Consider the following 23,420-nt stretch of genomic DNA (forward strand, 5'->3'; position numbering starts at 1 on the left):
TTTCATAGGCCTGAAGAATACATTCCAGAACGGTGGGATGCTGCAGCTTACAAGGATCCAAAGTCTGAGTTCCATCTTGATCGTCGCGAAGTGCTGCAACCCTTCAGCGTCGGTCCGCGTAATTGTATCGGCCGCAACTTGGCGTACTGCGAAACCCGTACACTGCTGGCACTCTTGTTCTACAATTTTGACATGGAGCTTTGCCCGGAAAGCGCAAATTGGCACCATCAGAAAACATGGTTCTGGTCCCAGCATGTGGCTCAATATCTCCAATCGGGGAATGGAGTGAGGAATGGGTGTCACTGCCGATAGATACACGTCATGTAGTCTTTTATTTCGAAAGGCAAGAAAGGAGAAGATATACAACCCATCTGTGAAACGTAAATTTATGAGCTCTCGGATATCAGTTAAACTCTTGTATATTGCGTAAACACAACCACTTCTTGCTTTGTTCAGTACAGATGAATATGTTCAAACCAAAATGCTATTCTCAAAAAACGTAATTGTTGCGCACAGGAAGGGTAATCATGACCCGAGCTACAAATGCTCGGGGTCGTTTTGCTAGAAACGTGGATAACGGGTATACTACCTGCAGAATCATGGAAAAGGTGAATGACGAAGAGGATAAAGGGATCTACTGCGTGAATCTTGATAATTATAGGGCGAATACGGCCTAATGTTATGCCCATGGTAGCGCTCATCTAATGTTGACCTCGTATGTATCACAAGTGTCTTCATTCTAGAGACATAGCCATATCCTACGAACACATGCCACTATCTACAGATCTTCAGCCACAATCACGATGCTGTTGAGTAATCTATTCTACACTCCATGGAGTATCCTCAGTGCGGATGTAGGGTGCCAGCAAGTTCTCGTCTTTGAAGGCTTGGGCCTTCGTATAACCATTTCCGAGGAAAGACCACATGTTTGCTGATTTATAGCGAAAGTCGAAATGTTCCCACCGTACCACATCAATCGTTTTGAGGTAGTGGAGACTCTGGCACATTTGTCAACGTCACTCTTGAGAAACAAAGACTGTATGCGTACTGATCCTCCCCAGATCCAGAGCTTGCCGCCTGGTATATTGTTCTTATACCAACTTGATTCACGATATTAGATTTTATCGTTTCAAGTTCATTGGAAAGAGTTGCTCACCTTTTGCAATCATCGTTCCACACAGAGTGCTTGTGCCATGCATCTACGTTGTACGTATGAGCTGTCTTCGCCCTTTGAGAAAGTTTATCTAGAACCAATAAAGACAACAAAAGATCCAGGTGAACGTACCAATATGCTCATTCAATTGTCGTGTTGGCTCGTTCTTAACCTCGAAGGAGCGGATTTTCTCGGATTGCACTCTTTGTAAAACCCGAAGAATGTAATTTGTCTGCGCATCGATCTACAAGCAATATGGTCAGTTTTGAGAAGTTCCCCTAATTCAAACTGCTGCCTGGTTTACTCACTGCTGGGAGGATACTGCCTGCTGCCCAACTTCCCCGGACGCCGTTGATGACGAAATAGTTGGGGAATTTCGGTACAGCAAGCGCAAGATAAACGTTTGGATCAGGGTCGAATTCGTCCCTCATGTTGACACCGTCCGTTCCTGTAATAGTACTGTGTTGCGATTAGTGTGTGATCACTTGCAGGATCATCCTCTCAAGGTCTTGTTTGGCTCACAAAGAAGGTGCAAATGCCATGTTGAACCCTGTTGCACAGACGAGAATATCGACCTCATGTAGAGTACCTGAATCATCGATGAGACCTTCCGATACGACCCTGGAAATCTCTTCGTGCACGGTAGTCACGTCTGGAAAAGCAAGTTAGATATTTCTGTTGCCTCAACTCTGAACATGACAACTCACTTGGCTGAACAAGAGATTCGAGGTATCCATCGCCAGGTGTTATTCGCCGGCCTAGTATATTAGCTGCGCCTTTAGGAACTTTTTAAGTAATTTTCAATCACTTACAACCAGGAGACCACTTCGGTATCAACTTCTCCTTTAGGTCTTCATGGCCCGGACCAATGCGGCGTTTCATCTCGGCTTCCATGTACGTTCGAGTAATTTTCTGCGCTTCCGAACCCATTACAAAAAAGTCAAACGTGTTGTTAAAGCCGATTTCGATCTTGCGGCGCAATTCAAGTAAGCTTTCCGGGTCCCTGCGATATCGCTCCTTCTCCTCTGCCGTATAACAGTATTGAGCATCCAGTCTATCCCTTTCTGCTGCATCATGAGATGTGACTTTGGTGGCTGCAAGGATATCTGTAGCTACTGGCGGTGAAATCCTGTTGCTTTCTTAGCGGCATGCGCCAGCTTGCGTGAAACGATTTACCAAGTAACTGATCGCATAAATGCAGTCAGGTGCTTAGCACCTGTTTCCGAGATTAGTGTAATGTACGGTTGATTGCAATCCATGGTCTGTACTCACTCTTCTGAATTTGTGGCACAATTTGAATCGCCGACGAGCCTGTTCCAATCACAGCGACTCTCTTATCTGCCCAATCAATTGCTTTGGTAGATTTTGATTAGCAAAATGCCACGTAGACTGTGGTCTATCTTACTTGGATCCCAATTGGCGCTGTGTACCAATTTCCCTCCAAAATCGTGCAAACCGTCAATCTTTGGCCCTAAATTCGAGTCAGCTCAGCTACACAAAAAGGAAGATTCGGAGGGTGTAACGCCTGACATTTCCAACTGTTTAGAAACCCAGTTCCATTAATGAGCACATGGCACGAGTCGTGAATGACTTCCTGGCCTTGATGGATTTCAACACCGTCTGCATAGATCAGTATTGGAACAAGTAACAACAGAAGTCAACAAACGTACATTCCCCCTTATTTTTCATCCCATATAGCCTTGGTGACCTTGGAATTGAACTTTACATACTTGCGCACATCTTTACTCTCAGCAAAATGCCGAAAATACGCCAGAATCTCAGGAGCGTAAGCATAGAAGCTTGACCAGTCAGGATTTTGCTCGAATGGGTACGTATAGTTATGAGCTGGCCTAATAGACAGATCGTAAGCCGTGACTCATACCTAAGAGTCAATGGGCAATAGATACAGACACATCACATGCGCACCCTGGATACCGATTTTCGAACCTCATATGATTGTCAGTCATGAAACATGATCATAGTAGTAGACCTCAGGTGGTGAACTCACCAGGTTCCACCGACATCTTCATTCCTACTTACTGTTAGTCCCAGACTTTGAAAGAATATGTAGAAGTGCGAAGACGGACTTTTCGTATAACACCAGTTCAAAGTTGGTCATGCGCGTCTGCATTCTATGGGCGACCAACAAGCCCGCAGCTCCGGCGCCGACACAAACTACTCGCAACAGATCGGGTTTAGAGTGGTATCCTTTTTCAGGAGTGAGTGGGTCAATCCCAGTCATATCAATAGAGCCCATGGTTGGCAGAGATGTTCAAATTTGCGATTCGAGGCAAAAGACAGGAAGCAGAGACAGAGGATGTAGAAAGCACCCATGTATGTCTTTTCAGATTTCTCGTAACACATTAGAAAATCATCGTGCGGAGAGGATATGCGATGCGTCGACGCAAACGACGCCCCGCTGAACGGAATTAGGGTGATCTATACAGCAGCCTAACTTCCGCTTCCGATGCGCGAACTACACAGCCAAGGGTGCCGGAATTAGACAAATGACTCCTCTGCTTGTAGAGATTCTTCTGCAATATTTTCGGGTCTCAACAGGCACAGATTCATGTAGCTAGCTAATGATAAATCGGAGTGGAACATATCCAGGATACTTTACTTTGCTTATTGCATGTAGAGACAAAAGTACTAATACGCAACTTATTTAGATATAACTCGTGTTGTCGTCGAAATTGTTCTGTTAGTCTTGCGAAGCGGGTAGCGGACAAACAAGGCCTAGGCACCGAAGACGTTCTGAGGGCTCGAAGGGTATTATATTGAATGTCATAATCGCTCAGTCAGGAAGTCTAAGCTGCAGCCAAGTAAGTTCCATGAAGGAAGCGCTTGTATGCTTGTTGCTAATGCAGGCGTTGCGGATGGTGATATGCCTTTACATACGAGCGGGGCTGGTATTGGGTACACCTTCGAGTCTGTTGATACTCTAATTGGTTTTGTTCAGAATCCAATCCCAAAATGACAGACCCTAGTTCTAGAGGTGTCTTCTTGCCAGAATTGGCAGCGGATTTCTTTCGGATGACAGCGTGCTCGATGTCACACTCATCAATCGTCAACCCGTGAAGGCCTTCAGATTCTGGGACTTACCGCGACAGAATTGTTCGACTACCCCGGGCGTCCAGATTATCTATACACATACACACACTTTAGGCCAAGCGAGTTGCTGCGACGGCTTTTGCTATCCTTTATCGGGTCGAAAGGCAGGAGCGCTCCCTACTTGGCTTATACGAATTTGCCAGAGTCCCCTCAGTGTTAGGCTCCTAACATGCTGGCAACAAAGCTGCCGTACAAGGTTGAAGCCCGAAGTACGTTCTAGTAATCGAGTGCTCATGTAAAATTGCTTCATATTAGTGGTGTACCTGCGGTTCTAAAGAACAGACATCTGTTCGAAGAAATGATCGACCAGGTACGATGTAGCCACTTCATCAGGAACTATGCTTGCCGGACGTAGCTTGTACATGCTAAGCGCGCTGTAGAATTCACTTTTGAGAGTACGCTCCTCTTTGCAGCTGAACATGGGGCGGATGTCCAAGATGGTAACGTCGGGCTGTATGACTCTATCAACGGGTGCGCCCGTCGGGACAAGCTGTAAGCCTATGATCAGTGTCGTCATTCAGCGGTAACATTGACACGAAGGACTCTTCGTACCCGATGAGCAAGGTTGACTAGGATGTCTTCGACAGAAACAGGACCTTTGTAGCTGACGAGGGCGTCACGCAACTGTGGCCATGGAATATAATCAACGGCCGGGTGGTATATATTGAAAGATCAGTACCAAAGCTGAAGCCAATGAGAAAAATGCACGTACTCTGTAATGGCCTGTAGGGGGGTGGGCTGTAGCCAGTCGGGGCTGGTATCATGAAACATGTCAGATTCAAAGCGGGCCGCACCTGCCTTTGTATAAAGACTGGAGGCAGCTAAACGCGGCAAGATACACACTCTCTTAACAACGTGCCAGAGTAGCCATGCTGCTCCGCCCGATAGCGACATGGCCTTCATTTGAAATGCTCCGGCGGTAAATTCTTGGATCTGGAAGATGGCATGGACAACTCCTTGGACCAGACGATTTTCGAAGAGCTCGAGATGGTCAGTGCCGGATTCAAGGGCGGCAAGACAAGAATCAAGCACATGATCAACTTGGCGACGGAACATGATACACGCCAGCTGGGCTTTGTCGGCCGGGGCCGGGGCTGGTGCTGGTGGAGGAGAAAAGAGTGGGCCAGGAATGGAAGGCCAAACGTTGTTGGGGGCGGGAGAAAGCAGCAAAGTACCAGGTCCAGCATCCATATCATGATCGCCAGTTGACGGGAGCCAGTCAAAGGCGGATTCAAACAGGTCGAAGGTGGGCCCACGAAGCATGCTATTGTTGTCTTCATCAGTAACTACAGTATTGATCTGAAGGTTGCCTTCAATCTTGTCTTGGCCGTCGTCAACGCTTGCTACGGGGTCGAGATTAGAGATGTTGTCGCTCTCATCATGGCGCTCGTCTTCGGTCTGTGGTGCGAGTGCACACGTGTCCGTGCCGTCTGGTTGCCGAGGTGTTAGCGTGACATCGAGACCACACGCGTTGCCCAGCGAGTGCGCGACTTTGATCAACATGTCGCGGAGAATCTTCTTCTCAGCTGCCAGCTGCTCCACCTGCTGCCGCCGCTGTACGAGCTCCTCACTGGCACCGGCACGGCACATGGCAAGCTCGGTCTCGAGTTGGGCAATGTAGTCCTTGCGCTGGCGGCGGAACTTTTGTTGTGCCAACCGATTGGCCGTGCGTTTGGCTCTGTCCGGGGGCGATGAGTGCTGAGCCATGTTGGTGTTGATGCTGATGTTGGTGTTGATGTTGGGGTTGATGTTGGGGTTGATTTGGGAGTCAACGAGGGTCGCGCAGAGTCGGTCGAGGGGAAGACGGTCGACGTCCAGGCACACATGAAGAAGCCGGCGGGGTCGAGCGCCCGTATTCGACCGCTTTTTCTCCGCCGTCTCAACCTTGATCGCTGCTCTCTGTCCTGACTGGCAAGCAAGCCGGCACCTTCCGTCAACCTAGCGATCGCGACGTTGAGTATCCAGTACATTGAAGCGTCGGCCTCGTCTTCACCGCATCCGTGCACATCAGATCACGAAAATGAAGAACGATGAACGAAAACATAGTCGAGACTAGATGAATAGACGCACGGCTGTGATCTGGATGAGCCCGCTGGGTTGCATGATCGACTCTTGATATGTCAATGGTGTGTAGCCGACAGATCACGTTGAACCGAGCATTTTCGTCCTTGAACGCCACGCAGCTTTTTCCCGGGGACTTATGCCTACCTCGACTGTAACATTAGCAAGACTGTCCTGCTGCTACTGCGACAGACAAGGCGAGGTTGCCTGTTTTTAATCGTCCATATGCCAACCGACTTACTGCTATAGGTCCGAAAGAAAGCCGAATACTCACAAATGGCGCCACTAGCACCTGCCCAGGCGGCCCAGGCGTGCGTCGTTGAGTACGACTCGTTGACTACCACTGTGCAGATCATCGCGAAAGACGCCATGACTCTTACTATTGCAGAGTGTTGCGTAAGACGCCATGACTATTACTACCATGCGCGTCGTAAGCCATGCAGTTTTCCTTATCTTGTCGAATGGTTCTTGGTGGCACATGTGAGCTCATTTCCTACAGTGGAGTGCTTACCTATGGTATTCGCTCCTCAACTTAAAATACGTGTAATACACGGATCTGTTGGATAAATTTCTGGGGTTCTTATGAACTGAAGCAATTTGTACTGTTTGGATTCTCTATTCTTTGCGATGGCCTCTGAACTTAGCCAACTTGGGTTCCATTCACCCGAACTTACTCAGCTCATTGCATCGAGACCCAAAACAATGTCAACAGACCTGCAGCAGACACGTGCAGGTCTCAACGCCGCAGTACGAAACATTTGGCAACAATATACCCATGAAATAGTCAGTCATGAAGCGTCCGTCCCTAGCGAGAACCACGTTATTCCTGTACGGGTATGGCAGCCAAAATATCCAACAACCCATCCAAGAGATGTTTCTCTTGCGATCCATGGCGGAGGATGGAGCATGGGTGATGAATATGCAGATTCTTTCATGGTTCGAGCCCTGGTTCAGAAGCTCAACATGACGGTCGTAACGCTAGACTACCGTTTGAGCCCGGAGACCACATATCCTGGCCCTTTTCAAGATGTTTTGACTGTGTTCAAGTGGGTTCCCAATCGACCCGGAGCGATATATCCAGATGGGGAGTCGCAAGGAGCCCGGCCCGACCATGATATTTTTGTCTGTGGTTTCAGCGCCGGCGCGAATCTCGCAGCTGCACTCTGTCTGTGGGCTAGAGAGAACAAGCTACTGTCGAAAATTCGAGCCCAGATTCTCTTCAGCCCTGCTGTTTGCCACTACAAATGCTACAGTATTGCACAAGAACGACACGACTGCGAGCTGAAATCCTTCTATACTGCAGGTTCCCCTCTCCTCGACAGAGAAGTATAAGCGAGCTTCTGGGATAATTACGTGCCTGACCTAGCCATGGTAGCCGACTCCACATATGTTTCACCATTATTGGAGACCGATCTCTCCAATCTACCATCCTCATACATTCAAGTCGCAGGGGCAGATCCACTCAGAGATGAGGGAATAGCCTACGCCGAGGCTCTGAGGAGAGCGGGTGTAAAGGTTAAGTTGGAAGTATATCCAGGGCTTCCACACGCCTTCCAGAGTGAGATAGTAGGTATGAAATCGGGACAGAAAGCTATGGAAGACTTTGTAGAGCACATCCTACAAAGCAAAGCTTGTAGCTAGACAAATCGTTACGCCTACGATATGAAGACAACGCGTAAGAATGGAAACATCCGACACGCTGGCCGGAGTGAAGATTTTCATATTACCACAAGTAACCTTGGAAGATACTAAAGATTCAAGCTATAACATCCACGGTACACATCCTGCATCGCGCTTGATCCGTGAACGTCGCCATATCCTCCGCGATAGCAGTTCCTCCTGTTCCGGACATGATCTTACTCGCCCATCTCTTGTAGCTTTCTTCATCTGTGAAGGCTAACTCTGTAATAGCGTCGAAGTCGGGAGAGGCCGCACCGGCAGCATCATCTTTTGCTCGTTGGACGTATTTGCGCGTGTAAAATAAGGGAGCGGAGCTCAGATCGGTCAAGGATTGGACGAGGGGTACGTGCTTTGTTTCGTAGTGTTGTTTAAACTGCTCAAATGACATGTTTCGAGCTTTGTAAATGATGGAAACTACTTGGAATGGCATTTCGAAGGACTTTATTGGAGTATCTTGGGATTTCAACAACGTGATTCAGGAGGGATCTTTTCAATGCAGCTGCGAAAGAACGACAACAACTTGAAGGCTGCACACTATGCAGCAGTGCAGCTTCCTCATGGTGCTATATGATTCACCGTTGTCTTGCTTCCGGAACTAGGATTCTATACCGGTAAGGCGATATGTGTGCTAGTCTACTGACGGTGACGCGTGGCATGCACATTTCCACTTGGTCAGAGAGTTTTACGTAATATTGATGTCCCAATTACTCCATCTTGAACCTAAGGTACCGGGTCAGCAGAGAAGATATTTCGCTTGTCCTACTCACGATATCGTTCACCCTTACATGTGAACTCCGTGCGCCTAAAACTACACCTATCCTTGAAACACATCTTCGAGGGCGGCATGTCGTCTCCATACGCTCCACCAGATATACCATTGCATAGCGGCCGAAAGATTAAGGTCGTTTGCATTGGGGCCGGTGCGTCTGGTCTGCTCCTGGCATACAAGATCCAACACAACTTTTACAAGTCCGATGTAGAGGTTCAGATCTATGAGAAAAATTCTGACCTTGGAGGCACATGGCTGGAAAACAGGAAGATAATTATCTTGTTAGGCTGGCTTCCACGATTCTGAGAGCTTCTAGATATCCAGGTTGCGCGTGTGATTGTCCAGCACATACGTACACATGGTCTTTTGAACCGAAGACCGACTGGAGCCAGACATTTGCAACATCCCAAGAGATTCACAAATATTTCACCGACTTTGCTGCAAAGTATGAGTTGGAAGATTACATCAAATACAGTCATGCAGTCGTTGGAGCATCTTGGGAGGAGGCCGTTGGAAAATGGAGGTTGAAGATATGGACGCCAGAGGGCATTCGACATGACTCATGTGAACTTCTGATCAACGCTTCTGGCATTCTCAACAACTGGCAATGGCCACTTATATCCGGAATCGACAATTTTGCAGGTCCGAAATTGCATTCCGCAGCCTGGGATGAGACGGTGGACTTGACTGGCAAGAACGTCGGCTTGATTGGCAATGGGTATGTTCAGCAGCTTGAGTAAAATTGATTTTTATGAAGTCTCTGACACCGCAATTCTAGGTCATCGGGAATCCAAATTCTGCCAGCTATCCTCCCAAAAGCGGCTTCAGTAGCAAGCTTCATCCGTGAGCCCACCTGGATCACTCAAATGACTATGCCTGGTTTCGAACCACGAAGGTTTAGTGACGAAGAGAAAGCCGAGTTTCTTAGCTTCCCAGGAAAACATCTCGAATACAGGAAAAACATCGAACACCTTGGGAATTCCTTCTTTCCACTTTTCCTGCGTGACAGCCCCGCGCAGGAACAAGCCATGCAACAGTTCTCTCAAGGCATGAAAGACGAGATCCCAGATCCAGTCTTACAAGAGCAGTTGATCCCAAAATGGAGCGTCGGATGCCGACGACTTACTCCTGGAGTGGATTATCTCAAGGCCCTCAAAGATGCCAAATCCAAGGTTGTCTTTGGTAGGATATCCAAGATTAGTCATCGTGGACCTGTAATGCAGGACGGTACTGAGCATGCCATCGATGTCCTGATCTGTGCTACTGGATTTGACACTACCTTCAAACCGCGATTCCCTCTCAAAGGTCCCGGTGGTATAGATCTAGCTGAATCTTGGTCCCAGGAGCCGTCTTCGTACCTTGGGCTAGCAGCTGGCGGCTTCCCCAACTATTTCATGTTTCTGGGTCCAAACTCTCCAATCGGGAATGGACCAGTGCTTATTGGTATCGAAGCGCAGGCAGATTATTTCATGAAATTTATCCAGAAGTTCCGAGAAGAGAACATTAAGTAAGTCTGCATCTACTGGCACGAAAGTGGGATGCTGCTCACAGCCCACTTCCAGATATTTCCAGCCCAAAGTAGAAGCAATACGGGAGCTCACTGCTCACAAAGATGCCTGGATGTCACGAAGTGTGTGGGATCGGGATTGTCGCTCATGGTACAAGAATGCACCCGGCAAAGTCACGGCGCTCTGGCCTGGTTCAGTTCCCCATTACCTCGAGCTCCTTGAGCGACCTCGGTTTGAGGACTATGACCGGGGATACGAAATTGAGGGCAATCGCTGGTCTTTCGTCGGGAACGGGTTTTCTCAACGCGGAGCCCGTGGCGCAGATCTCTCATGGTACATTCGCGGGAACGACAATAGCATCCCGCTAGGTAAGCGGGATCGATATCTCCTATCTTCTCAGGCGAATCATTACATTGATGGAATAGCTAGCACATTAGAAGATGATTCTGGGCAACTATACACCGGAAGTTCGTCTGATTCCACGGAATAGATAGTGTACAGTATCTTCTATTGGCAGTATAAATGAAAGCCTGAAAGAATTGAGAGCTTTGTCGTTCTGGTAGTGCTATACATGTGAGCGGCATCCCATGTCCAGTCAAGACCCTAACATGTGAAAAAGGAATTGATTCAAGGGGATAAGTTTGTAGCAAAGTTGTGGCTAGCTTGGAGTGAAGGCAGGTTTTGTGAATGCGGCGGTAGTTCAGGCAAGGATACATGCCGAAGATCGGACTGCGAGACCTTTTTACCTATTTTTCCGCAAGTGTAACAAAAATTCAAACAGTGCGTTGTCTGAGCTCGCCTCCAGATTTCCATCACACAACAACCCTCCAGTAGAAAATGAATGTAATCCTCCTTTGCCCACATAGACCGTGACGTCAATACCACTCTCCCCGCATAATCGCGCCCAGTCCTTGGCATCATCCTGCAGAATTTCTGAGTCTCCATACGCTACGAATTGCGGAGGAAGACCCTTGAGATGTTCAGCCAAACTTGGGGAAACTCTCCAGTCCTTTGTACTGTAGATATTCCCCGTTAAAATAGGTACAAGGTGCTGGCCCATGTATTCGGCATCTACCATTGGGTCTCTCCCTCGAAAATAGCTGAGAAGTGCTTTTTCCATGGTAAGGTCTAGCCATGGTGACATCAAAATCGCCCCTCCTGGCATTGGGAGGTGAGACTCACGGAGGGAAAGCTGGAAAGATGCTGCCAGGTGACCTGCCACAATCAGCAATTTTGCCCGCAAGCTGCAGAGCTGACGCGCCTCCGGCTGAATCTCCAGCTATGACAATCACGTTGGAGTCAAATTTCAGTACGTGCAACAGGTATCGGTATGCGTTTAGCACTGCCTGTACCGCTTCTGGATAAGGGTGTTCCGGACCTAAGGCTAGATTGAATTCGTCAGCAGCTCTCTTTCCTATGGGACCCGTTTTGTCTACGCACGATATTGAACGGCAAAAACTGCCATGTTTAAACCATGGATAGCTCCTTTCTGCTTCCATCTCCTATACAGATCCCAATTCTGTAAAGGATGTCCAATTCCGTATCCGCCGCCATGGCAGTACAGAACTACGGCATCAAACGCTGCAGGATTAATGCCGTTTACTGGTTGACAAGTTATTATGTTGTGCGAGGGGATTGATTCGGTCGCCTTCAAAGCTTTATTCGATGGTCCCATAACAAGCTCATGGTCTGCCATCAACAAGGCATTGCAGAGAATATGCCTTATTGAGCTTGAAATCGAAGGCGTGGAAGAATTTTGTCCTTGGATTAGGCGAAAGTGAATCTCTTCCCATATTGCAAACGACGCGCGAAATGACCCACGCAAAAATGCTCTCGGATTGTGCCAAACGCGATCCCAGTTGATCTCAACCATGGCAGTAATACATAAGGTAGCAAAACCGGCCTCTTCCGAATATCTTAAGAACGCACAAGAGCCAGTGGTGTAGCGTGGTTCGCTGCCTTATCTTGACAATGTTGTGAAAGGATAACAATAACACCGGTAAATAGTGCCGCACTACTATAGTACACATTGTAGCCCTAATTTTGCAAGGGAATTCATTTCCGTGCCTGGAAAAATGGTTGTCAGCTGTCAACTGTCCACGCTCGTTTGCTGCAGGATGACACTCTTGATATGACTAATTATGCTTCAGGCTGTAGTGATTACGACGCGCCAAGCTAGGAGAAAGTCAATTTTGATTACGGGCGAGCTCGAACTCTCACACTGTACACGTCAACAGTACAGAAACTGTTCAAATACTGTATCCAATACGTCAGCGCCGAGTAAAGACCTTTAGAAATTTCCCACGGAGTACGTCGGAACTCTTAGCCTTCCATAGTTTTCATAACTCCAACAACTCTGCGCACCCCTCAGCGTTTTTAGAGCATAGCCGCGACACCTTTCATCCGACAATTCGCACTATTATAGAAGATATCACCATGGCCAGCAAAACCATGAGAGCAGTCCGCTTCCACGGCCCCTCGAGCGATGGTCGCATTACGATTGACGATATTCCAATACCCAGGCCAGGACCGACTCAACTCCTTGTCAAGATTCGTAGCGCTGGCCTGTGTCACTCGGATATGGAAGTTGTCGAGGGCCGGCAAGCTCTCACGGGTGGTGGCGAAAGCTGGACCATGACGCCATGCCACGAAGCCTGTGGAACCGTTGTCGAAATCGGAAATAGAGTTACGCGCTTTGAAGTATCAGACGATGTTGGGTTCCTGCCCTATTTGAACGCTTGTGGCGACTGTGAGGCTTGTAGTGTCACATCTATTGCGTGTCCGAAGACGACAATTCAAGGCTTCAATCACGATGGCTTTATGGCTGAGTATTCGCTAGTGGAAGCAGGACAAGCCGTCAAACTACCCGAGAAAATGGATCCCACAACCGCGGCACCACTCTTCTGCGCTGGGTTGACCTCGTTTCACGCTGTTGATAAAGCAGAGCTTTCTCCTGGTCAGTGGATCGCTGTGGTTGGTGTTGGCGGACTGGGACATTTAGGTATGATTCTCACTTCCTTTGAGTAGGAATGACCATGGAGAGTTGCTGAGCTTTTTTTTTTTGTGAACTTCTAGCTGTGCAATACGCTGTGGCAATGGGCCTAAGGGTTGTCGCATTGGACATTGGATCCGGCCAGCGCAACCTGGCAAAAGCTCTAGGTGCACATGAGGTTTTTGATCCCACAGACCCTGGGTTTGCAACGGCTGTCAAAAATACAACTGGAGGTGGTGCCCATGCTGCCGTAATCATGAGTGGTAACGTGCTAGCGTATAAATCAGGCCTTCAGACCCTTCGCATAGGCGGTAAACTGATGGTCGTGGGAGTAGTAAGTCTTACTAAACCCAAGAGTCATCATGTTTTAACCTCTGCTGATGCTCGAAACTGCAGACAGACCCCAATTTCTTGCCTTTGACAGCTGTACCTGTGTCGTGTGGGTTCGTTCAGGTCCGTGGCGCATCTTCGGGACGAGCAGACGAGATGGAAAAGTGTCTCAAGTTCTCGCACAAGCATAACATACGACCAAAAGTCGCAGAGTTTAGCATTGACCAGTTTCCTGAAATGTTGGACATGATGAAGAGCGGAAGGATTCCTGCAGGACGAATGATTGTAAACTCTTTCGCCTAGGGGCTTGGATCGCACCTTTAAATCTTGTGTCAGGTTATGCCGCACCTACTGTAGTACATGCAAATATACCGTTGCCCAGACTTCACGACATATTGCTTCTATGTTAAGGGACCCCTAGATAGTCCTTCATTCCGCTACATGACAGCAAATGCATTACAAGGACTTGCTACACCCCCCACTATATTGTTTGGCATAGAACCGAAGAAGAAGCTCCACCTGTTCAGTCTTTCACACTCCTTACTCAGGTCTTCGAGGTCGAGCATTTCCGCTGTGCATGAATTAGTCAAAATTTTGAACAAGTGAGCCGCGGTTCAGCAATTACTTACCAATTGGCATCCCCCATCCATTCAAGAGCACTTCGTGCAGCCGGTATTTGCCAATGCCCCCAACTTCACCCTCTCCTGGAAGAGCTGGCCATTTTTCCCATCCGGGAGAATCTCCTCCACAGGCACTAAAGCTTCCGTCCCACAACCACTTGGCTGTCTTGACAGATGTTTCGAGCCCTACCAGTACAGTAGGCTCCGCATAGCTATATCGGACTTTTTCATCTTCGGTAAGCGCAGTGTATCCCACTGTCCACCCTGAGCGTACAAACAGAATGTCGCCAATTCTCAGCTCAACATTTTCAGCGTCTGCACATGCCTGCAAGTCGTCTACCGAGATAGCGTGGTCGCCCATCAGATCGTAGCCTTTCCCGTTTGCTTGAGCCCACCGCAGATAGTCTAGCAGCACCCCTCGACCCATGATACCTTGTCTGCACCAATGGTGTATGCCCAGTCTAGGAGTCATAGATGGCCCCTGATACCATGCCCTCTCCCCAGTTTCGTTTGAGATACCAGGCCAGGAAATTTCTTCGGTCTTTACGCCGCCGTAAAAAATTCGTTCTTTTTGGTAGCCATAATGCCTAAAGCCGTCCCACTGGTTTGAAATCTGGGTATTGAAAGATACGCAATCGTCGTGTACAAGGCGCGGATCTTTGCGGACAAGTGTGTGCGTGAGTCGAAGACGATTGTGCGAAGGTCGAGCAAGGAAATCCATAGGTAAATCAAGCCCGATGCGAACACCAGTTTTGATTTCCTTTGCGGCTTCTACCACTGTCTCAGGAACGATCATGTTAAGAGTACCGAGATTATCTTCGGGTCCGTAGAGCCCCCATGCAGAGAATGGAGGGTCATCCGGGTGTAGAGGCAGTTGCTCAAATGACGGTCGCTTTCCTCGTGTGGCCATGGCCATCTGTGATGTGAAGCAGAACGTGCGATCTTGCGCAGGGTAATGAAATACTTCTCAACTTCAACGTCTACAGATGTATTGCCTGTAAATTGACTTTAAGTTAATATTGACCACAGATCACTGAGGTTTTTGCGCACTCTTCCCCGACCAAACTGCCAACTGCGAGACTGCGGGACTCCGGAACTCCGGAACTTCGGAATGCAGTACGGAATTTGTATGTAATGACTAATTTACAAAGCAAAACACTTGAGAATAAGAAATTACTCCAGCTCATTATCATACACATTAGTCACGTGTTTATCGCCACTAAGAAGCACTCTCGTAGCAGCAGTCTGCTGAAGCAAATAGGACCATCATGACATCAACCAAATGGTCTGACTGTCAGGAAATTCACCGTCTTGCGGCCATAATTCCGCACAGCACGCATCTCGCCACGCCGAAAGAAGACTCCATCCAATCGTTCTAGACTACGGCCTTGCTCGCTCCCTGCAGAGACCACGACTTCGTGGTCAAGGAGGATGTATAGCTCATCTTCATCTGCAGAGAACGGGACTTCCTTTTGCGCGGGGTCGAGCGCCAGCACTCCAATATGTATACTTCTGCTCAAGGCAGCCTGTTCCGGATTGTGGTTGGTAAATCCGTGTGGACCACCAACATAACTGATGTTCCACCTCATAAACTCTGGTTCTTTACACCGCGGCGCATCGTAACTTGGCTCAAGATCCTTGTACCGAATAACTTTGATATCGTCACTTTGTGGATAGGGACCAGGACCTGTAAAGTAGGTGACTGCATCCTTCCGTTCAATATTGTCGTGAATCCATATCAGCTCTGCGTCCTCGCTTCCATAACACCGAACACCATGAGGCACGCCTAGGTAACTAAGCTCAGTAGTGCAACCTAATGAAGGGTCTTCAAGCTATTACTCACCTGCCGGAATGTACACGCAGTCGCCGGTGTTAGCGATGTGGTTCTCGCCTCTTCCATCCCAACCCATTAGACGCCCTTTCAAGATAACGTAGATCTCTGCAACGGTGTGTGCATGCAAACCGCTTTGCCTCTGTCCTCGAGGCAGGCTCATGAATCCTACAGCCATGTTTTCGCTAATGACGGATGAACCAATCGATGGATTTATGAAGCCTGCAGGGCCACCAACCCAGGTTACGAGCCATCGCATGAAACCAGGCTCTTTGGCTCTAGGAAGGTACCATATAGCTTCAAGATCCCTAAACTGGACCACTTCAGTGTTAGCTCTGGTGTTTTTCTTAGCTCCAAAACTCATGATACTGGTTGTATCATTGGTCGCTTTCGGGTCGTTGTCCATAAATACAGCTGTTGTTCCAGTACTTGAGGCAAGACTTGTCATCAGAATTCGTAGAGATGTTAAAATACAATATTACTCCAGACTCTCTAAGGGAGGCGCAAGAAGTTTGTTTGAGTGCCCAGGTTTCCAAATGTATTGCTGCAAACCTCGGGGTCGATCAAAGTCCGGTCTTTGCGGAGCAATAGAGTTTGCGGGGTCTGGTCGCCAGATGCGGATCAATGTCAAATTCCGCCGGAAGACACCGGGTAAAAGATCATGACAAAGGCTCCAAATCCGTCGTTCCTTCGAACGACTCATCGCGAAAAGGCTAGATCTACGTTGAAAGATTCCGTACAGTGGAATCCGAAGATGCAACCTAGTCTAGGAATAGCGTGCTCGCGCAAGCCGTGTAAATCACGATCCTGCAACTTAGGTACCTGGGTGTAAACTGCCATTCTAGTGCTGCATCGCCGCCAACACTCCTCAGCCTCAACCTCTACCAAGATGCACCCCCATACCAAGGGATTGAATAGACACACGAATAAACATGGATACACTGTACCTGACATCACTTACAAAGATCCTAACAACCGACGCTTGCGAGTAGTCACCATTGGAACGGGCTTCTCGGGCGTTTTACTTGCGTACAAACTCAAGAATGAGACAGAAAATGTCGAGCACGTTATGTGTGAGTGGACGATTTCGACATAGCAGTGTGCCATAAACTGGGTGCTGACCCCCTTTTGTGATAGACGAGAAGAACGGGGATATCGGAGGCACTTGGCTTGAAAATAAATATCCCAACTGTGCTTGCGATGGTATGCTCGTAGACCGAATACTCAGTACAATTTAGGAGATACTGACATATAATCACAGTACCCAGTCACTCGTACACTTACAATTTTGCACTCAACGTGAGTCCAGAATTTTGGTATGCGATAACCAATGTACTGACTTCGGCAGCCTTTCTGGCCAGAGCTCTACTCAAAGAGTGACCAGATCTGGATTTATCTTGACCGCGTGTGTAGAGCTTTTGATTTGCGTAAATATATGCACTTCAATAGCCGTGTCATTGAAGCAAAATGGTCCGAGGATGATAGCAGGTGGGATCTGAAGATCGAACAGTCCTACGCAGACGAGACCAAAAAGATTGTATACGACCACTGTGTGAGTTTCATGTTGTAGCATATCGTCGTAAAAGCACATCAGAAGCTAAACATTACAATGAATAGGACGTGCTACTCCAAGTGACAGGACTTCTGAACCACCCCATTGTACCCTCAATTGAAGGCCTCGAAAATTTCAGGGGCAGAGTTTTACATACTGCGCAATGGCCAGATGACTATGGAGAGTCACAATGGAAAGGCCAAAGAATGGTAATCATTGGTGCAGGATCTTCCAGTGTTCAGACTACTCCAGGGTGTGTTTCCAGTCCTTGATAAATGAATACGGCGCTAAGAGCACAGTAGTGTCCAACCTCATGTAAAGCATCTGGACATTTTCATTCGGTCTAAAGCGTGGCTTGCTTCGGCGCAACCTGACAACGTGGTGAGTGAAATAGAGCTGAGAACATGATACCAGCTTACAAAGAGATACGATAGGCAAAACCAACGTGTGGGTCCTCTCCAAGACCGTGGAAATAACGCGACTCTGACATTTTAATTGTAGTCTCCAAGAACGAGCAGGAAGAATTCTTAAATGACAAGGCTAAGCTAGTTAGCCAGGCCAGGATTTACGAAGAAAAGGTTTTTCCTGATTTTTCTTGGTGCAAAATCAATATGTCTCATATGAAAACAGGTCAATATGATATGGAAGGCCATGCTCAATGATAGCCCTGAGCAAAAGGTACTCCAGGAAAGAAGCCGCGAAAAGATGCGAAAGCATCTCAAACGGCCAGAGTTGATTGAAGCTCTCACTCCGGATTTTCCAGTTGGTTGCCGGCGTACAACACCAGTTCGCTACCCTTACCCCATACTGCAAAGTTTTTAAGCTGACTTTTCGATAGGGTGTACCCTTCATGGAAGCTCTAACACAACCAAATGTTAACACTCACTTCACCGGTAAACAATCCGCTTACGACATCTGCTAGCACATACTAACGCCTCGGTAGCGGTAAGCAAGATCACTGAAACCAGCGTCATTGGCGAAGATGGAACCGAAGTAGAGGACGTGGATGCTATCGTCATGGCCACTGGGTTCGATACGACGTATAGACCTCACTTTGATGTCATTGGCCAGAACGGGATCTCCCTGCGAGACAAGTTTACCCCAGATCCAGACTCATACCTAAGCATGGCTGTACCTGGTAAGTCAAATTATCTGGCCCAGACCAAACCACGTCCTGACTCTATTCAGGGTTTCCAAATTTTATCAGTGAGTAGAACCTACTTCCAGGCTAGCCGTGGGACCGAACCTGATGATACCTCATAGCCTTTTTTGGCCCTACATTCCCTGTTCTGGCTGGTTCGGTCACGGCATCACTGACCGCTATTGCCGACTTTGCGATCAAGATGATCAACAAGATACAGGCAGAGAACTTGAGGGGATTGGCGCCTAAGCAGAGCGTCACAGATCAGTTCAACACGCATGTGCAGACAGCGTTGCACGGCTTTGTATGGAGCAATGACTGCAATAGCTGGTATACCCGAAGGGATGGACGCGTGACAGCTGTATGGCCTGGTGAGTCGGATTTGGAACCTAGATACGATGCGACACAGTCTCATTGTCCAACCAGGCAGCGCGCTTCATTACCAAGACGTGGTCAGCAGTCCGCGATGGGAAGATTGGGAGATTACTTACAAGAACCCCGTACGTATAACGATCTCAACCACTAATATTCAATCTTAACTTCTGATTCTTTAACTACCCGCTAACTTAGTGTAGCACAACATGTGGGCGTATCTAGGTCTTGGCTTTACAAAGACCGAGCGGGATCCGAAGGCTGATAAAGCGCCATACCTAACAGTCGATTGTCTTGACCCAGCATTTTATAATTTGGCGTCCACTCCATTATTCGAAGGAAAACCCCCGACAGCGGAAGAGGCGCGCAAGCGCAGCCTAACTCAGCCGCCAGGAATGAAAAATCAGCGAAGTGTGGTAGCAGATCACTGACCTTGGGTAAATTGACTCTACGGTGCAAGAGGTGTAGTAAGAAAAGAATGTAATCCCTTTGCTTTCGAAAGTAAGCCTTTTTATCAAAGAAGAGAAAAGTCTGCAATAAGATAAATCTAGAATTGATGGTTGTTTGAGAAGTCTCAGACGTCTTAAATCTTGTTATCTAGATTTACGCATAAAAGATTTGAGGATCCACCTCTCTAGTTCAGCCAATACTCATAAACTGGATCTACATGGCAAGTAGTTATCACCACACCGGTAAGAAAAGAGTGAAATTGGGAGCAGTGAGATTTTCGGATCACACTAAGCGGCGCAGGTAACGAGAACTAATTTCATTCAATGATTCAGAACTATGTTGTTTACTACCACACTTTCTTGCATGAAGCTGTTTAGGACTTTTCGCTCCAGTGTCTTGTTGGGTACCATTGTTCGCTGTCGAGAAGAGTTAGCATTCCATGTTCTGCACCACAAAGGCAACAGGGTCTAGGGAACACGGATGAGCTTACGCAGTCAGGATGTTGCCATCAATATCCCCATAGAAAATCCATTGGGAATCACCCCAGTTGAGACAGCCCCGCTGGTCTTCCACATAGATCTTGGTACCAGCAATCTTCTGCCATAGCTTTATCGTCCGCACAGACTCTGAATAGTCTGGAGACTTAATGCAGTAGCGTACAATGCCTTTTTGACTCCATGTGGGGTCCAGTCCGGGATCTTTGTTCTTCTCAGGTATAGTCTCTAGTATCTCGAGGTGCATATGGCTGCAGTCGCGATCATTGCGTAAGAAATCAACACGCTTGAGATCATCCTTTGGTGGTTCGAAGTTGAAAGCATCCTTCATCTGGTCAAGAAAATGCTGATAGCCTTGTGGAAACCCAACGCGGGGTCGGTAGTCAACTCCGTGGTCGTGATACATTTCGAAGCCGTGATAGAAAGTACCAAGCTGCTCAAATTTGTGCCCAGCATTGAGTTGAAAGTGAAGGAAACCCTTGTCGTTAGATCCGGGTGGCACGACCTTCTTCTCGTCGAATGCATCCCCATCGATACTCAGAATCTCAACAAAGTTGTCTTCCGGGTCGCGAATCAAGGCTGAAATTGTGGGACCCCATTTTCGATTGATACGTATCGGCTTCTGGAGCACCGGTGTGCCAGGAAATTGATGCTTGATGCGCTTGAGTTCCCGCTCTACATCATAACACAAGAGCGTAAATCCTCGAGAGCCAATTTGGTTGAATTTAGGAGGCCATTGCGCATTTGTATCCAAGTTGTGCCAAGAGTGAAACCAGACATGCATGTACGGATCGGCGGGTAATCTTACTGCAACGCTCCGATCAAGGTCTTGACGCTGCACACCCCTGGCACTGAACCATTCGTTCGGTAACTGCTCGCCATCGGCTAGCTCCGCTCCGGGGTCGACGATGAAGCCTACAGCACCATAGAAATTGAGCTGCCGATCGAGATGCGGTGTATTCTGGATGACAGCGAACAATGCTTGATAACCACTTTCCAGGCCTTGAGGTGGTGCTGGCGGGGCTTTGGGATAATTGGGATAGCCGTCTTCATAGACGTTCCTTCCAGAAGCTCCAGACATATTAAACAATGTGGACCTTGAGCGAGAAGATCGGTAATGTGGTGCTTATTGACTTGTTATCTCAAATCTCAATGCTAAAAGGTTACTGCACATGTAAGGCGCGCGACGTCCTAAACGTGAAGCGGCGGAAATACATGTAGTGAACCTAGGATGAAACTCTGGAAGTTGATCAAGCTACATGACTCATAGTCTCTTATTCCGAAGCCTGACCTTGTTTTTGAAAAGAGTTGGTACATCGTTGCATCGTTGGTCCGTTTACTCGTTGGTCACGCAATTCCGGCTGGATGTCGAGCGCACGACAGCAACTAAGCCCGGAATGGCCCTCACTACTGAAAATTCAGAACAGACCTGATCATTGAGTATGTTTCCTACCACTTCCTAATGATGATATTATAGACGACATGGACTACCATGACTGGTATTTCATGATCTTGGTTTTCCTCACTGCACAGCACCAAAACACCAGTCACCTCCCGCGAGCACAGCAATATGGCCGCTTTTGTTATGCAAGCCGCCAGAAATTCCATTCTTGAAAACCCCATCGTCTTCTAGGTCTTATTCATAGCTTTAATCGGCCTGATCATGTACGTTCGCATTCCAAGACTGCCGAAGGCACCCAGACTCCAAATCTCCACACTTCCCGGCGCCGCTGGTGCAGCCGCAGACATTGCAGCATTTGTGGCAGATGGGTCCAAGGTCATGCAAATTGGATACGACAGGTTCAGTAGGAAAGGCCAGAGCTTCCTCATGAGGTACATCTAGTCTGTGATCTGCATGGTCGATTACCTACTTACGAATGTTGGAGAACACCGAGTCATACAGTCTTTGTCGCTGCGCCACATTTCATTGACGAGATACGTGCGGCAAACGATTCGGAGCTCAATCCCCTGCCTGCGAACAATGTCATCATGCAATTGCGGCATACCCTTCATGCTCACCTCGAGGTTGATCAATACCACTTTAGTGTTGTGCAAAAGCAATTAACCCAGAACTTAGGTATGTCAGCCAAGCTAAATCGAAAGGTTTCACTCTATTTACTAAGCTATCTGCAGGACCTGGCTTGCCAGATGTAGTAGTATGTACGATCGGAAATGAACAAGACAAGCTTAGTTAGCACAGGCACTGATTGCGTTTAGGATGAGGCTAAACACGCATGGGCGGAAGAACTCGGGAAGCCAAAAGGTCCTGTCATCCTCAAGCTAAACTCTTGCCTTGTATATGATTGTAAAGCTGACTATGTTCCAGATTGGACCGAGATTGCCATGTGGGATACGACATTCCGGATTGTCACGCGGACCGCCAATAGGCTTCTCTTTGGAAAATGTCTTGCAAGCAACCCTGAATTTCTGAGATTCTCAATTGACTACTCTTTCGTAATGTTCGGCGGAGCGGATCTTATACGGTCATATCCCAGCTTCTTGAAACCTCTGGTTATGTACTTCCGCACATCGCTGTACAAAGAACTGGCTGTGGCACGGAAACACCTGATCCCAATCATCAAAGATCGGATCGAGAAACAAGACGCATATCTATCGACGAATCGGGCAGATGATTACGAGAGGGTCAAGGAGAAAGATGCCATACAATGGGTGCTAGACATCTCTCCGCCGGACCAACTTGATCCGGAACTACTCATGTACCGCATGATACACATAACCATTTCAGCAGTACATACGAGTAGCGTCACGTTTCTTGATTGCATAAACGAGCTAGCGGCGCGTCCTGAGATACACGACGAGCTCCGCGAGGAGATTCGCAGTGTCTTTGAGACCGAAGGTGGTAAGTGGCGAAAGCAAGGGTTAACAAAGCTTGTCAAGATGGACAGTTTCATGCGTGAGACAGTGCGCTCTAACCCTTTGTTTGCCGGTCAGCTGGACCGGGTTGCATTGAAGGATACAACACTCAGCGATGGGACTTTGCTTCCTAAAGGGACTTACGTCACGGTACCATCCTTCGCTATGTATATGGATGACATGTACTACAAGGACGCCAAGAATTTTGACCCTTTCCGATTTTCAAAAAAAAGACAGGAATCTGGGCAAGAGACACTACATTCATTTGTCCAAACAACACCATCATTCCTACATTTTGGGTATGTTTTATTTGACGCACTTTCCAGTACCGACAACGCAAGTCACATCGCTGATGATCCATCGACAGCCACGGTAGACATGCTTGTCCAGGCAGATTCTTTGCCGCAAATGAAATCAAAGTTCTCCTTGTACTGACACTAATGAACTATGATGTTGCATTGGTCGCAAAGGAAGGGAAGCCG

The 23,420-nt window shown here is 47.9% G+C and overlaps 12 protein-coding genes across 12 annotated transcripts; 6 read left to right on the forward strand and 6 right to left on the reverse strand.

Moving 5' to 3' along the window:
* Positions 1-818: 818 nt before the first annotated feature.
* On the reverse strand, positions 819-3,410 carry SNOG_15388 (hypothetical protein; the record flags this gene model as incomplete). The annotated part of the gene is made up of 12 exons (XM_001805486.1): positions 819-998; positions 1,049-1,077; positions 1,286-1,385; positions 1,462-1,612; positions 1,676-1,805; positions 1,861-1,929; positions 1,966-2,282; positions 2,330-2,369; positions 2,426-2,464; positions 2,559-2,624; positions 2,884-2,952; positions 3,194-3,410. 12 exons carry the CDS (start codon positions 3,408-3,410, stop codon positions 819-821), a joined length of 1,407 nt encoding a protein of 468 aa, XP_001805538.1.
* A 1,125-nt stretch (positions 3,411-4,535) lies between these two features.
* On the reverse strand, positions 4,536-6,234 carry SNOG_15389 (hypothetical protein; the record flags this gene model as incomplete). The annotated part of the gene is given in 4 exon segments (XM_001805487.1): positions 4,536-4,754; positions 4,817-4,888; positions 5,108-6,156; positions 6,174-6,234. The coding sequence occupies 4 exon segments, from the start codon at positions 6,232-6,234 to the stop codon at positions 4,536-4,538; spliced, it is 1,401 nt and encodes a 466-aa protein (XP_001805539.1).
* Positions 6,235-6,406: 172 nt separating this feature from the next.
* On the reverse strand, positions 6,407-6,696 carry SNOG_15390 (hypothetical protein; the record flags this gene model as incomplete). Its single annotated transcript, XM_001805488.1, has 2 exons — positions 6,407-6,477; positions 6,600-6,696. The coding sequence occupies 2 exons, from the start codon at positions 6,694-6,696 to the stop codon at positions 6,407-6,409; spliced, it is 168 nt and encodes a 55-aa protein (XP_001805540.1).
* A 331-nt stretch (positions 6,697-7,027) lies between these two features.
* Positions 7,028-7,610, forward strand: SNOG_15391 (hypothetical protein; the record flags this gene model as incomplete). Its single annotated transcript, XM_001805489.1, has 2 exons — positions 7,028-7,490; positions 7,579-7,610. 2 exons carry the CDS (start codon positions 7,028-7,030, stop codon positions 7,608-7,610), a joined length of 495 nt encoding a protein of 164 aa, XP_001805541.1.
* Positions 7,611-8,849: 1,239 nt separating this feature from the next.
* SNOG_15392 (hypothetical protein) lies at positions 8,850-10,285 on the forward strand (the record flags this gene model as incomplete). The annotated part of the gene is made up of 3 exons (XM_001805490.1): positions 8,850-9,055; positions 9,091-9,492; positions 9,676-10,285. The coding sequence occupies 3 exons, from the start codon at positions 8,850-8,852 to the stop codon at positions 10,283-10,285; spliced, it is 1,218 nt and encodes a 405-aa protein (XP_001805542.1).
* A 2,433-nt stretch (positions 10,286-12,718) lies between these two features.
* Positions 12,719-13,907, forward strand: SNOG_15393 (hypothetical protein; the record flags this gene model as incomplete). The annotated part of the gene is made up of 3 exons (XM_001805491.1): positions 12,719-13,283; positions 13,358-13,608; positions 13,671-13,907. The coding sequence occupies 3 exons, from the start codon at positions 12,719-12,721 to the stop codon at positions 13,905-13,907; spliced, it is 1,053 nt and encodes a 350-aa protein (XP_001805543.1).
* Positions 13,908-14,041: 134 nt separating this feature from the next.
* SNOG_15394 (hypothetical protein) lies at positions 14,042-15,134 on the reverse strand (the record flags this gene model as incomplete). Its single annotated transcript, XM_001805492.1, has 2 exons — positions 14,042-14,175; positions 14,234-15,134. The coding sequence occupies 2 exons, from the start codon at positions 15,132-15,134 to the stop codon at positions 14,042-14,044; spliced, it is 1,035 nt and encodes a 344-aa protein (XP_001805544.1).
* A 364-nt stretch (positions 15,135-15,498) lies between these two features.
* On the reverse strand, positions 15,499-16,233 carry SNOG_15395 (hypothetical protein; the record flags this gene model as incomplete). Its single annotated transcript, XM_001805493.1, has 2 exons — positions 15,499-16,010; positions 16,068-16,233. 2 exons carry the CDS (start codon positions 16,231-16,233, stop codon positions 15,499-15,501), a joined length of 678 nt encoding a protein of 225 aa, XP_001805545.1.
* A 711-nt stretch (positions 16,234-16,944) lies between these two features.
* Positions 16,945-17,820, forward strand: SNOG_15396 (hypothetical protein; the record flags this gene model as incomplete). The annotated part of the gene is made up of 4 exons (XM_001805494.1): positions 16,945-17,128; positions 17,317-17,371; positions 17,505-17,607; positions 17,779-17,820. The coding sequence occupies 4 exons, from the start codon at positions 16,945-16,947 to the stop codon at positions 17,818-17,820; spliced, it is 384 nt and encodes a 127-aa protein (XP_001805546.1).
* Positions 17,821-18,243: 423 nt separating this feature from the next.
* On the forward strand, positions 18,244-19,551 carry SNOG_15397 (hypothetical protein; the record flags this gene model as incomplete). Its single annotated transcript, XM_001805495.1, has 5 exons — positions 18,244-18,421; positions 18,551-18,745; positions 18,871-19,119; positions 19,196-19,248; positions 19,324-19,551. 5 exons carry the CDS (start codon positions 18,244-18,246, stop codon positions 19,549-19,551), a joined length of 903 nt encoding a protein of 300 aa, XP_001805547.1.
* A 505-nt stretch (positions 19,552-20,056) lies between these two features.
* SNOG_15398 (hypothetical protein) lies at positions 20,057-21,145 on the reverse strand (the record flags this gene model as incomplete). The annotated part of the gene is made up of 1 exon (XM_001805496.1): positions 20,057-21,145. The coding sequence occupies one exon, from the start codon at positions 21,143-21,145 to the stop codon at positions 20,057-20,059; it is 1,089 nt and encodes a 362-aa protein (XP_001805548.1).
* A 582-nt stretch (positions 21,146-21,727) lies between these two features.
* On the forward strand, positions 21,728-23,373 carry SNOG_15399 (hypothetical protein; the record flags this gene model as incomplete). The annotated part of the gene is made up of 5 exons (XM_001805497.1): positions 21,728-21,897; positions 21,951-22,141; positions 22,198-22,220; positions 22,282-23,237; positions 23,265-23,373. 5 exons carry the CDS (start codon positions 21,728-21,730, stop codon positions 23,371-23,373), a joined length of 1,449 nt encoding a protein of 482 aa, XP_001805549.1.
* Positions 23,374-23,420: the final 47 nt, after the last annotated feature.

The sequence above is a fragment of the Parastagonospora nodorum genome, assembly GCF_000146915.1.
Source record: "Parastagonospora nodorum SN15 chromosome Unknown scaffold_37, whole genome shotgun sequence".
NCBI lineage: Eukaryota > Fungi > Ascomycota > Dothideomycetes > Pleosporales > Phaeosphaeriaceae > Parastagonospora > Parastagonospora nodorum.